Source organism: Anguilla anguilla, chromosome 18, assembly GCF_013347855.1.
Source record: "Anguilla anguilla isolate fAngAng1 chromosome 18, fAngAng1.pri, whole genome shotgun sequence".
NCBI lineage: Eukaryota > Metazoa > Chordata > Actinopteri > Anguilliformes > Anguillidae > Anguilla > Anguilla anguilla.
Window position 1 is genome coordinate 6018524 of NC_049218.1, and position 13316 is coordinate 6031839.

The 13316-nt window shown below is 45.8% G+C and overlaps 1 protein-coding gene across 12 annotated transcripts in view; it reads right to left on the minus strand.

Moving 5' to 3' along the window:
- Positions 1–8640, minus strand: part of ldb3a (LIM domain binding 3a) — a 63040-nt gene extending 54400 nt beyond the window's left edge. For 2 of the 12 annotated variants that reach the window (XM_035399427.1, XM_035399429.1), the window contains exons 1-2: positions 2702–2823; positions 2309–2515 (exon numbers count right to left, since the gene is read on the minus strand). In XM_035399427.1, coding sequence (XP_035255318.1) covers positions 2309–2404 — 96 coding nt within the window. In that variant the 5' untranslated portion in view covers positions 2405–2515; positions 2702–2823. Of the gene's footprint in view, positions 1–2308; positions 2613–2701; positions 2967–8582 lie in introns of those variants that run through there. The other 10 variants (XM_035399420.1, XM_035399419.1, XM_035399424.1 and 7 more) reach the window with 10 other exon arrangements.
- Positions 8641–13316: the final 4676 nt, after the last annotated feature.

The window sequence follows — 13316 nt, forward strand, 5'->3', positions numbered from 1 at the left end:
CCCCCTCTTTAAAAAAAAAAAAAATACCTTGAGTTGTTCTCGTTCCAGGGGGAATGACTCTCCTCATGGTGGGCCACGAATAGCTGGGACCCTCTGACGGGACACCTGTCCGCTCCCGTCTGGGGGGCGGGGGGCACACGGGGGTGCTCCACCACACCAGGGAGGGGGCTGTCGCTCTCACACCCTCTTTCTGGGAAAGGGGGATGCCTCCCTTGGCTATAAATCTACTACTCAATAATGCCCCACCCCTCCCCCCTCCCCCCACTCACCCAAATCAAACCTGAGAGAAATGCTGTCTCACAAAGACATTTTCCCACACTGAGACATACCTTCTTTCCTTTAGATTCACTTGTTTTGAGATTAAAAGAAAATGATCTTTCTGCATGTACCAGTCTAAAAACATCTTCCTGTCTTCCCCTTCCCCTACACTATATAGAGAATATCTTCAAGATGAAAATATTATCTCTATTAACTTTAAAAACTTTTAAAACATGTTTGACTGCTCACACAGAAGTACTTACACAATCGTAGTAAATTTCAGATTCTTCATAAATGAATAAGTGAATGAAGCACAAGCCGCAGGCTGCTGATAGTAAGTTAATTCGGGAAGGGGAGATTACTATTTTTGATTATGATTCTGGCTAAAACATCCAATTCAAATACTTTAAGTTAGGCCAACCTTTTCAACCAATGAGAAAACCTCACACTACACAATGCAAACTCTGTCCTACATTAAGCAAAAATTTAATCTATTCAATAATAAATAACAAATAGCCATTAGAAAGAGCCCCCCTGCCGCACTGTGATTGGACACCATGCATGTACAAAGCTGAAGATGAAGTTATGGATCTAATCTTTTTGCTGCAAATAACATAATCCACCCAGGATACAGAATAAAGGCAGATAGTTAACTCAAACATAACATTATGCGGATATTAATCACTTAAAACTTTGGAACCAATAGACCAATACCATATAGCCTCGCCTGTCGGTCAAACTTAAGATGAAAAATTTGGGAGATATGATATGATCTGAACTCTTACCAACCTTACTGTACCTCAGCCAGTTTTACATTAAACTATGCTCAGCATTCAAAGCCATGCTCTAAGCATAGAAACAGATACTGTAGGCATTTGAATTAATGCATGACAATAATCTTTCAATGTGCACAAATTGTGACTATATACCATCAGAGTCCACACAATCCTATGAATCACAAAAAAAGCAGTAAATGGCGCAGATTTACAGGACAGTGCCGTGAACAGGGCGGGCGGGACGAGTTGGCATTCCCAAACAGCTTGGCTATTCTGCGCCTAGGAGCCCTAGGAGCCGTGGCCCAGAAGCCAACCGACCCAACGTTCTGACTCTGACTGTGGATCAATACCTCTTTAGCGAACCCGCACGCTCTCTCTGCATAGAGCTGTGAGCATCGGCAGATCTGCACCTCGAGTGTTAGCAGACCTGCGCTCACTCTCTGCATAGAGAGCGGCAAGCATTAGCGGACCCGCACACTCTCTCTCTACATAGAGCGGCAAGCATTAGCGCACCCGCACGCTCTCTCTCTACATAGAGCGGCAAGCATTAGTGGACCCGCACGCTCTCTCTCTACATAGAGCGGCAAGCATTAGCGCACCCGCACGCTCTCTCTCTACATAGAGCGGCAAGCATTAGTGGACCCGCACGCTCTCTCTCTACATAGAGCGGCAAGCATTAGCGCACCCGCACGCTCTCTCTCTACATAGAGCGGCAAGCATTAGTGGACCCGCACGCTCTCTCTCTACATAGAGCGGCAAGCATTAGCGGACCCGCACACTCTCTCTCTACATAGAGCGGCGAGCATTAGCGCACCCACACGCTCTCTCTCTACATAGAGCAGCAAGCATTAGTGGACCCGCACGCTCTCTCTCTACAGAGAGCGGCAAGCATTAGCGCACCCACACGCTCTCTCTCTAGTAGAGCGGCGAGCATTAGTGGACCCGCACGCTCTCTCTCTAGTAGAGCGGCGAGCATTAGTGGACCCGCACGCTCTCTCTCTACATAGAGCGGCAAGCATTAGTGGACCCGCACGCTCTCTCTCTATATAGAACGGTGAGCATTAGCGCACCCACACGCTCTCTCTCTACGTAGAGCGGCGAGCATTAGTGGACCCGCACGCTCTCTCTCTACATAGAGCGGTGAGCATTAGCGTACCCACACGCTCGCTCTCTACGTAGAGCGGCGAACAATAGCGGACCCCCACGCTCTCTCTCAGCACAGAGCGGTGGCAGGTGAGGGGGTGGGGGGGGGGGGCAGGCAGGTGAGCTCTTACCCGAGAGATGGTGAGGGGCATGTTGAAATCCTTTCCCCCCTGCAGCCGGAACCCCCAGGGGGCAGGTCCTGGGAGATTGATGTTGTAATTGCTCATTTTTTTCAAAATCCTCTCCTTGGTTTGCGCTCCTGTTCACGGCTTCTCCTCCCAATCGTTGTGGAAAAAAAAGAGGGGACAGGTGGGGGGGGCACAGGCGCCGAGCAGCCACTGGAAACAAAACAAAACGAGGTGGGGAAGAAAGCAGGTAAATATAAAAAAATATCAACACGCAAAAATAACCGATCAGTTTTCTCAAAAAAACGAGAGGAAATTGACAACAACGACAACAACAAAAAAAAGCAAACGATAAAAACCAAAAAAAGAAAACCAAACTACACGGAAGTTGGCCCCCACCGCTTTCTCAAACAGGCAGAGTGCGAGAGACACAGAAACGCCGAAAAGCCGAAGAAGAAGAAGCGAGATCTTGCCTGCTCAGATGGGCTGGAGTGACAGCCTAAGAATAGCGGCGGACTACGGAAAGCGATAGCACCCCAGCGCTGGGGGGTCCTTATAAGGCCTGTAAGGGGACACCCAGAATGCCCAGCCTCCATGATTCACACAGCTGATATAGCCGCTTCTTACACCAACAGATTTTTCTAGGTTCCCCCTAGGCTCATTCTAGCCCCATCGCTGTACCCCCCAACACTGCTTTGGGGGGGGGGGCAGGGGGTCAAAGAAACATCTGCCCGACACCATCGCTAACGAAAAGATGCCATTTTTTCTTACCAAGATGGTCTTAGCCAATACTGATGCCAGCACCGCAGCCAGCCGGTCAGGGCAAAATTGAACAGCCAATCAGGACGCGTTATATACGGCCCGACTGTGATAGCGATGACAAGTCAATTCAAAGAGAGGCTCGTGTGAAAATACACACCACACGTGACAACGAAGGAAATATCAAATATCAAGGCCGTTGAACGTCACAGACACACACATCCCCGCACGTATGTGGATACACACACACACACACACACACACACACGCCATTCCGTTGCCTGTTGAAAAAGCTCGCTAACGAGAGAGAATATCTCTGGGGTGGAAGCTTATCCAGTGACACAGGAGGAGAGAAAGGCCACCAGAGCTCTGGCTTTTCACGCCTTCCCCGACGCGGACATCGATATTCACACGGGGCGCTTCTTCGAACAGCGTCATAAAACGCAAATTAACCGGGCACCTGACGCGACGCATCACTCCCCCGGCCAAAAAAAAAAAAAAAAAGGGGTCACATGATCCCACGCCGTCACGCCCGTGGGCCTCTTGAAAACCACAGGGCGTGCGATTCGCTCGAAGCGCCCAACGACGCAAGATGTTTCCGTCAGACAGAAACTGAAATAACGCGGTTCTTTTTCCGAGGTTAATACCCCTCACGGTTCAAAGATGAGCAGGCCCAGACCACACGAGTTAGCACACAGTGTTTCTGAGACCAAAAACGTATTGTATTTATTTTTGTATTTTTCCCCATGAGATACAACGATGGAGAACGTGCACCCCTTTATACCGCAGTAACAACAAAAAACGCTTTAGAAGTTCACATTTCATGTTTAGAAGTTCATGTCTCATGTGTGAACCGGGGTTTTGTAAGTTAAGCAGAGACCGCCTTTGCCAGAACGTTCTAGAAATAGTCGGTCGTGATCGCCACGCCACCCGCCTGACTTGACAAGCCCCCGGTGAGATAAAGCAGGCCCCACGGTCGAGGCAGCGCTATCAGGAGCCTGTGACAGAGGCCAGGAGACAATCCTCCTGGAACAAGTGGACGGGTTCTAAAACTGGGAGACGCTGGCCCAGGGGTAGCGTGCGCTCTAAGAATAGCCCTTTCGGTCAGGGGACGAGCACGACGACAACCTCAGTGTGCACAGGAAGGGTGCAGTAGCCTACAGAAGCTGTAAGGATGGAAACTTAAACATTAAACAGAAAGAGTGAGATCAATGGAAAAGCTTTGAGAAATGGCAAGTAGGGGTGGTTTCCTCACTTTAAACACAGTGGGAAACTGCCATTGAGAACACACCGCCTGGTTATGAATGACTCAGACGGCGTAATATCTGAACATTACTTTTTTTGAGCTCAGTACTTACTGACACATTGAGTGTGACAGAACAGCGCAAACACAGAAGGTAGCGGTTCTCTCTGTTTTAAATTCTCCCCACGTCGCAGAACATTTTCAGGCTCAGGAAAACAAAGGAGCGCTAACTCCAATGAGATTTTTCTTTTCCTTTTAAAATCCCAACAGAAACTCTACAGTAATTCCACAAAATCCCCACGTTTGGCACACTTACCAGTGTAAGAACGGACTGAGCAATGGGCACTCGGGTGCAGCTTGTCCTCAACAGTGGAGTCAAGCCTTAAGTTTAATGGGCCTGACAATCATACTCCAAAATGGCAGTCACTTAAGACTGATGAAAGACGCATGTAAGGAAGTGTGGGGGGGAGGGGGTTTCCGCACGTAACCCAGTAACCGTACACCCTGAATGAACCACTGCTAGGGCCACACTCCCTCGCCCCCCCCCCCCCTTCACAGCTCAAACGGGTCATTTCAGTCACAGAGGACAGGGCACACCCATACCCCCCCCACCCCCCACCCCACATCTCTTGCCCAAGTTGGGGACGGGCGCCACCTGCCACCCCATCCGCCCACACGGAACACTGCCTCCCCCCCCTCCCTCCCCCCGCCATGCCCACGTTAGGGACGGGTGCCCCCTTCCACCCCACCCGTCGACGCCCCCACCCGCCATTTCGCACATACGCCGAGAACGAACGCGCGAGGTTCAGCTCAAACCTGCGACCGCTCACCAATCAGAGAGAAAGACCCTGAGAGTGCCCTCTGTGGTGATTTCCCTTTTCTCCACAGCTTTATTGTGACATCATCAATCAATCCAAGACCCTGAGAGTGCCCTCTGCGGTGATTTCCCTGTTCTCCACAGCTTTATTGTGACATCATCAATCCATCCAAGACCCCGAGAGTGCCCTCTGCGGTGATTTCCCTTTTCTCCACAGCTCTACTGTGACATCATCAATCCATCCGTGCACAGCGCTGACAGCGCTGACAGCAAACGCCGCGGCGCATTTCAAAGGCCTCCTCTCCTGCGAGTACTGTACAGACGAGTCCTTCTTTTGTGCCATCCGAAAATGGCCCAGGGTTCGCATTCACAACCTGCTGTCCTGTGATTTTGACCCTGCTGAGCCCCTCTGTGTGCACAGTGACCGTTTGATTGGGCCACAAAAGAGATGTTTCTCTCAGCTTAACTGTATATTTGTATTCATCTATCAAGGCAAGCTGCCTACAGGTATCCCTCAGGGCAATACATTTAATGTCGCAAGCATTGCTGAGATGAAAAAAGAATTAATTTCCTAGAAGTACCATATCTTTATTTTCTACATGTTGACTGGAAACTTTTTCTGTGTTTGGTTCTGTTCAAAAGACGATTGGCAGAACAAGCCTCAACAGTGACATAAAAAAGGATGCGGATTCTTCACTTGACAAATTTACTTTAAATAAATGATTCGTTGTACATGCTGACAAAGTCTGCTAGCTAGCTAGAGCACTTGTGATCAGTGACCTAGACTAGCATGCTAGCCAGAAGCTATCTTCCCACCTATGTTGACTATATAGTTAGTTAGAGTGCTAGCTCTGCAGTCCGTGCAGCTTTTCATGTACTTTTACAGGTTTGAAAGCTTTAAAATACAGACAGCTGCCTTAAGCTGTTGACAGGTATGCGCGTGTGAGGTTTTGATTAGCCCGAGCGTCATTATAACACGCCAGAACTGCATTTGAAAGTCACAAAAGAAAGCGCACAGGCACGTTTGCCTAATCCCTCGCACCAAGGCCACAAACCATGAGAGTTTTTCAGGCGGCTCAAATAGGCGCCTGAACAAACAGAGAAATAAGCACGGACTCTCCCAGTACAGCCAAGTTCGGGTGTCACCGGGACAGAAATAAGTGGCGCGATGTCCACTGAGGTCACCTTTTTTCCAGGGTGGACTTTCCATGGGAGAACAATGGGCCAGGGGAACAGTAGGTAATCTGGTCCTCCCAAACCACAAGGCTATAAGACTAGCATTAGGGGGAGACCAGTGCTAAATGAGGGCGCAGCTCAACTCCAGTAGGGCCAAACCACCATCTGAGTGCTGGTGACTTTGCATACCTCAACCGCAAACGAGTCTACGAGCCTGACCCACTCAAAGCGAAGGGCCTTCCATTGGCAGTAGATACCGGCAATGCCCATGCACCAAAGCTTTGGATAGAAGTGTCCGCCAAATAAACGTAATGTAACGTAATGTAATGTAATGTAATCTGGCATACCCTTTCTTACACAAGCACCGTACTTGGGATTCAAACCCGCAACCATCTGAGTATTGGAAAAGTTGCCTGAATACCATACCGCCCTGTTTCTCAGAGCTCACTGCTACGACAGGTCTGTGTACACGATGAACACGGCATGACAGAGCTCAGTAATGTCCATGATTTCCACCAAAAGAAAAGACCGGAGACAATCAATCACAGCTCACAAGGGCTTAGCCAATCACGTGAACGCCAGTAACGCCTGGCCAGCACTAATCAGACAGCTTCTGTGTCTGTCTGTGGCTTCCAGTGTACGGCGTAAGTGCACCGACCGCTCCGTCAGTCAAAGGGCCAAACACAGAGGTGAGTGCAATCAGGGCGTCTCAAACGGGGGTTCGCCACGTGAGTCGTGTAATTAGCATCCTGCTCGGACAGCGGGGTCCCTGCTACACGGCTTCCCTTGACGTCTCTGTTCATTTCCCCCTTGACACAGAACACAAGCCCACGTTTCCAAGTTTTCTTTTGCTTATTTGTTCATTCGTTCATTTCTCATTCTCATATTTTTCCCCCCTGTATTATTATTCTAATTCTTGTTGGTAATACTTAGATAAAATAATAAACAGCTTCACAGTGGAAACAAGAATAAAAAAATGTTACAAAAAAAAAAACCCTTTCTTTACTGAAATAATTGTACCCCTGCTGTCAGTTCCAGGATCATATCATTAAGTGCCAACGTGTTTAGAGTCACTTCGGAGTTAATCAAATGCTCACCCACTTGACATTGTGTGAACGGTCTACTCTGTTTACCTGTTGCAAGGAGCCTACCAACATGTCAAACCCAACAGCAGCTAAATGAACTAAATACACATTGGCACACAGCTTCACATCAACGGTATCACTGCTGACATGAACTTTAAGAGCAACTATCCTGATTGGCAGCCAATACTAAATTTTTGGCAAGAAACTAAAAGAATATATAGATAGATAGATAGACTGGTAAGCCAACATTTAACGCATGCAGATCATGCAAGAAATTATGGAAAATGAGCGGGGATATTAATGGGGAAATGCACATGCACGTTTTCTGCCGTTGAACAACAGTGACCTTCTGCTAACCAGAGAGGTTTTGATTTACTTCAAATAAATTATATCACAGATAGCCCAGAGCTATAAAACACACATAACTTTTCACAATATGAAACCCTAATATAGTAACGTATATTTTATTTATATACTTTATTTTTAATGTATACATTTAGATAGTCTTGTCTGGATTGTTATTCTTTTTTATATTTCCATTACAAATACAGTGTATATAAAATACTATTATAAAATAGTAGTTAAGATAAGTAATATTATTGATAGCGATATCAATTATTTTTTAATTTGCCAATCGTAATTATTTCCGAGGTGTTGCATTGTGTATCGTGATACAATAAGAGAAGTTGTTATATTTTGCACAATTTCTGATGGGACAGAAACGTCCGTGTTGTTCCTTTCCCACGCACGGTCCAAATACACTAAGTGTGGCAGCGACCGTCCCGTTGATTTTCCGGGACTCGTTGAGCTGAAAGTTGATGATCCCGGCGCTGTAAAGCAACAAGCGAACAGCTGACCCTGCCTAAATAAGCTGCACGCGAACCTGCTCACCAAAGCACAATGCCAGCTGGTACTTTATAAAATATAAAAAAAGAATGAAAACATGTCTGAGCGGATTAACCGGCACATGCAGGATTATAACAGGTGTTTTTTTTTTTCTTTTCTTGTTTATGGTCACGTCGTGGGAACCCGTTCGTTAATTTTGCCAAACATAAAGTCCATGCAGTCTGTTGCATCCATTGGCATACCAAAGACTAGTTGCACAGTACTAACAACTACTAAAGAGTAAAGGCGCTCCAAAGAGTTTCATTCAGTGCATTATTCAGAGCGAGCGCCGACTCGTGCTGACAGCTGTACTACCTGCTCTGGTTATTTGCAGATCTCCTCTCCGTCCCTTCTGTGTCGCGCGATGTCACCCAGGCGGCCTTTATCCGATCCCTTGGACCCCGGGTTACGTCAGCTCACGGGAGAAGGGGGGTTGGCGGGGGATTTTCATTAAAGTGGAATTATTAAAGCGACAGTCGTGTTTTATATTAAAATAAAACAAAAGCGCCCGGTATCGTATTGTTCAGGTTTGCAACAGAAAGAAGAAAAAAATAAAAAATAAAATAAAACTTCGGTTGTACTGAAATTATACTGCTCAACAAGTTAGTCAGTGCCATTGCATTTTAAATTTAACAGGCTACACCAGGGGGAAATTAGGGCACTGGGTCTAGATTAGTTTCTTCATACAGTATTTGCAGAGAATCAGCTTGGCACCACACACAAACATACTTCTTGTTTCTTCACATAGATAAGCAACAAGTATACCTTGCTCATTAAAATTAGTTTGTTAAAGAACAAATTTCTGCTTTTGGTAGTATCAGAAGACTTGACAATCAATAGTTTTTGCTAAAATGTTTTGTTACAATAATGTTTATATTTTTCTTGGCAATAAAGGCGTCAGCAGCAGCAAATAACTATTTTTATTTTATAAAACACAATCCCCAAGAAGACAACCTATAATATACTTATTCCTGCAGCTGGTGGATATATCTGATACAATTAAAGAGACAGCGCAATTAAAACCTTTAATTTTGAAAACAACAAACGAGCGACAATGCCACAAAGTGCCAGAAGGGCTGTTTGGGCTGCCAGAGTGATATCTCACACATATTTACTACACTGACACCAAGCTGGCATGCCTAAGAATCAGGGATAACAAAGAGTGAGATTGCTGGGGGGGGGGGGGGGGGGGGGGGGGACTGAGGGGTCTGCAAGACGGGCATGCAGTGCATGATGGGAACACCTTGAGCCAGGTCTGCGCTCCTCTTGTCAAATCCCTGGAAGAGAAGGCTGGCCGTCGTCTGCCGGATGTCAGGAAATGGCGGGACGGAGGGGAAAGAGAGACGTGTGAATCAGAGCACGTGTTTCTGTCCAGCGGCCAAAGTCCCATTCCCTAACAAGCGAGGAGCCCGCTAGCGAACAGCAGGGAACTTCACGGAAACTCACCTGAGGGCGATGAAGCTCGGCGGGCGGACGGATGGACGAGATGACTTTCTCCACACCTCTAATGACCTGAGCACAACTGAATATGGCGTAACACCCCCCCCCCCCCCCCCCCCCCCCCAGGTCATGCATTAATCTATCGTGAAAGTGAAAAGCTTCCATTCTCCATACACACACGTGCACACACACGTGCACACGCACACGCACGCACACACACAGAGAATGGAGTTCTCCGTCAAAGTTCAACATTAATCCCACAACAGGTACGTAACTGCAGTAACAGAATCAGGTCGGTTGGAACAAGAGCCTGCACCCACATCGGGCCCTTTCTGGACAAAATTGAGGACCCCTGCTTTAGCCAATCAGTGACTTAAATTAAGCGCAGAAGAGCAGGAACGCATCAGAAACCAGCAGACACGGCGAGACCCTCCAGAATCTAAGAGTTTAAGTTCCCTGCCGTACACAGTAAAAATGTACTGAGTTAATTCACCTGTAACAGCGATTAAAAGGCTCCAGCATGGATCAAATGTACTCTGACACAGCTGATTTAACACCGAATGTTGTCTTCTGTGTAAGGCCCGTTCCTTACGTTAAGTTCTGCAAACATATCCTGTCTGTGTGTCTGGCTCTCTCCTTGAGCCCAAAAGCCAAATGCTCATATTTTGATTCAATTTTATCCGTGCAATTTCTCCGGCACTCTGATGGGTTATGAATATTGTATGAATATTGTTGTGTTCAGTGGGTGGCCCTGCCATTACTTCGAATGCACGGGACTCAGTTCCCCTGGACCGAACCGCAAAAACAAACAAAGGCATGTGTTTGCAGTCCCAAAATAATTCTGTTAAAGTGAAATGACCGATCAATGCCGTTTTTCCCCTTCCTTCCACATTGTCAGGCGGAAAATCAATCGCGCTCCACGGGAAGCTTTTGAAGGGATTATATCAAAAAAAAAGAGGAAAATAAACAGAGTTTATTTATCAATCAGAAAAGACGCACAGAATATATGGAAGAAAATTGCAAGAAACCCCGCTGTCATACGAGCTCTCAGAGCAATCAGAATATTTTCCTCGTCTCTCTGCTTCGCATTGTTTTTTTAATTTTTTTATACTTGCTTATGGAAGGTAGAATGCCTGAGGCACAAACAAGAGATTCAAATGTCCTTCTGCGATGTCAGAAATGCCGTCACCAACTACAGAGTACACATATCGCGATCTACTATGCAGCGAAATACAAAATCAGCCTCGGATGATTAACGTCTTTGTTTGGTAGCCAAAGCGTATGCAATTCTGGCTCAGACCAGAGACTAGATAGCAAGATGGGGAACTGAACTAGAGAAACAGTATCCTACTGAGCAACCAATACATAGCTCTTTTAAAAAAAACTTTTTCCAAAGCATTAGAAAGAGTTACGGCTGATCGAACAGTTGCTTTGACTAAGGTAGCAGTTCTACCATCAACAAAGCAACACGTTTGAAACTTTGATCACAGCTCAATACGTATATGGTTTCAGTAAGAATTTGGCTATATAAAAGGATAATATGGGGTGTAAAATTTAGTCTACACATCATTAAAAAAATGCCATGTCGGTTTTCATTGATTTTTTTCAACAAACGTTGAAAGTTGTCATCAGCCCCCTCCCCTCCCCCCCCCCCCTCCAAAATTCCTCAGTCTGCTCAGAATCATCCCTACTGTTCTCTGTCCGCCACTCTCTGCCAGATCAGACACTAATCAGTAGGCAGTAAATGAATTGGGCCTCACTTACGCTCCTAACTTGGTTCAGCTCCCTTAACTCTTCCTGTAGGCTTGGTAGCTTGATTTCTGCGGTCTATGCTTGAGCCCAGCCCATGCCCTCAAATGTTCAGTGAGCTGCACCGAGACCCCCTCATATTTCTGCCTCAGCCCCCTAGTGGTGGAACGAGGTACACGCGGACAAAGGACGATCGGTCATGACCTAATGACTGAAGACTGAAGACTAATCTCTTGTCAGTACCGATACCCGACAGCCAGGAAAACGACTGTGAAATTGTAGTGACTCACTCATTCATTCAATCTCACGGCTGGGAATGCAGCCAATTCAAGAGCTTAGGCACTGTGCAAGCACAGATTTATTAATAAGACATAAGTACACAGGAAACAGGGCGATTTCATGAAAACACCACCTCATGAATAAGACTTGTTACTGCAGTTGACAATATATGCAGGAATATCCTGGAATTTCTCTTCTCATCGTGTTAAGAATGATAATGATAACAATAACATTATATACCATGAAAAACATACAAAAAGGAAAAAGTAAAAAAATTCAAAGAAAACACAAAAGAGTAAATACATTTGCAGGCTACATTAAAGATTCAAATTAAAAATGCTAAAAGGACCAGGAACACACAGAAATAGGGGGGGGGGGGGGGGGAATAATAAAAAATACACAAAAAGATAAGGGTTTTCAGATGACATTTAAAACTAGCTCCAGATAGTGCCTGTCTCATCTGCAAAGGCAGGCTACTGCACAGTCTGGGAGTATTAAAGCCAAAGGGAGATTTTCGTCTGCTCTTTTGAAGTGAACTTTCGGGACAGCCGCAAGACTCGCCCCTGAACATCGCAGATTTCAGTTAAGTTCAGTCAGCTTAAGCAAGCTCTTGCACAGAGTAGTACAATTATGCCCCATATAAAGCTGAATTAATGCGGAACATTTTAGAGTGAGCATGTGCACTGTGCTATAGTTAAGTACGCATCACCTATGAAACAGACGGTTTTTTTTTTCCAACAAGCATTTAACAGAACATAGCAGAACATAACATAACATAACATAACATAACATAACATAACATAACATAACATAACATAACATAACATAAACATAACATAACAATGAGGGCAGGCCATTCAGTCCAACATGCTCTCCATTTTCCTACTACTAAAGTGGACCTTGATTTACCTACAAATTAGATGTTATCTAAAATCGTATCAAGCCTGATCTTAAAAACCCCCCAGAGTTTCTGCTTCTACTACATAATCTGGCGAGAAATCCCATCCAGTGACTACTCTCTGTGCGGAAAAAATACTTCCTTACATCTGTGCAGAATTTATTTACCTTTTGCTAATTTCCATTCATGCCCCCCTCGTTCTACAAACAGAACTCAACCTTGTAGGTCACGCTGTTAATCCCTTTTAAGAATTCAAAAGCCTTTTTTTTAAATGTCACTTGCCTCGTTTTACCTGTGGCTCATTTCCCTTATAAATGGTTGAGCTCACTGTCCGTTTACTTGTTAATCACCGCTGGCACGATGCCAGTGGCCCGTGTTCCCAGCACTGAAAGCTGAGGATCACAGCAGTGCAGGCTGAAGAATCTGAGCTTTTGCGCCCGGACGAGTTGCACTTTGAAACAGTCGACAAAAAACAAAGCAGACAGGAGTTTTACCAGAACGGGGGAACACGGGCCGCCCCGTGTAATATCCGGACGTGAGACCTGATGGAGATCTTTATTGGGATTCTCAGAGACAGTAAGATAAAAACCTACAGCACATATAATATTGTGTTTACACATATACGTATACTGCATTAAGTCTTTTTTTATTGTTCTTCTGTGCATTAATCTGAAATAACTGAG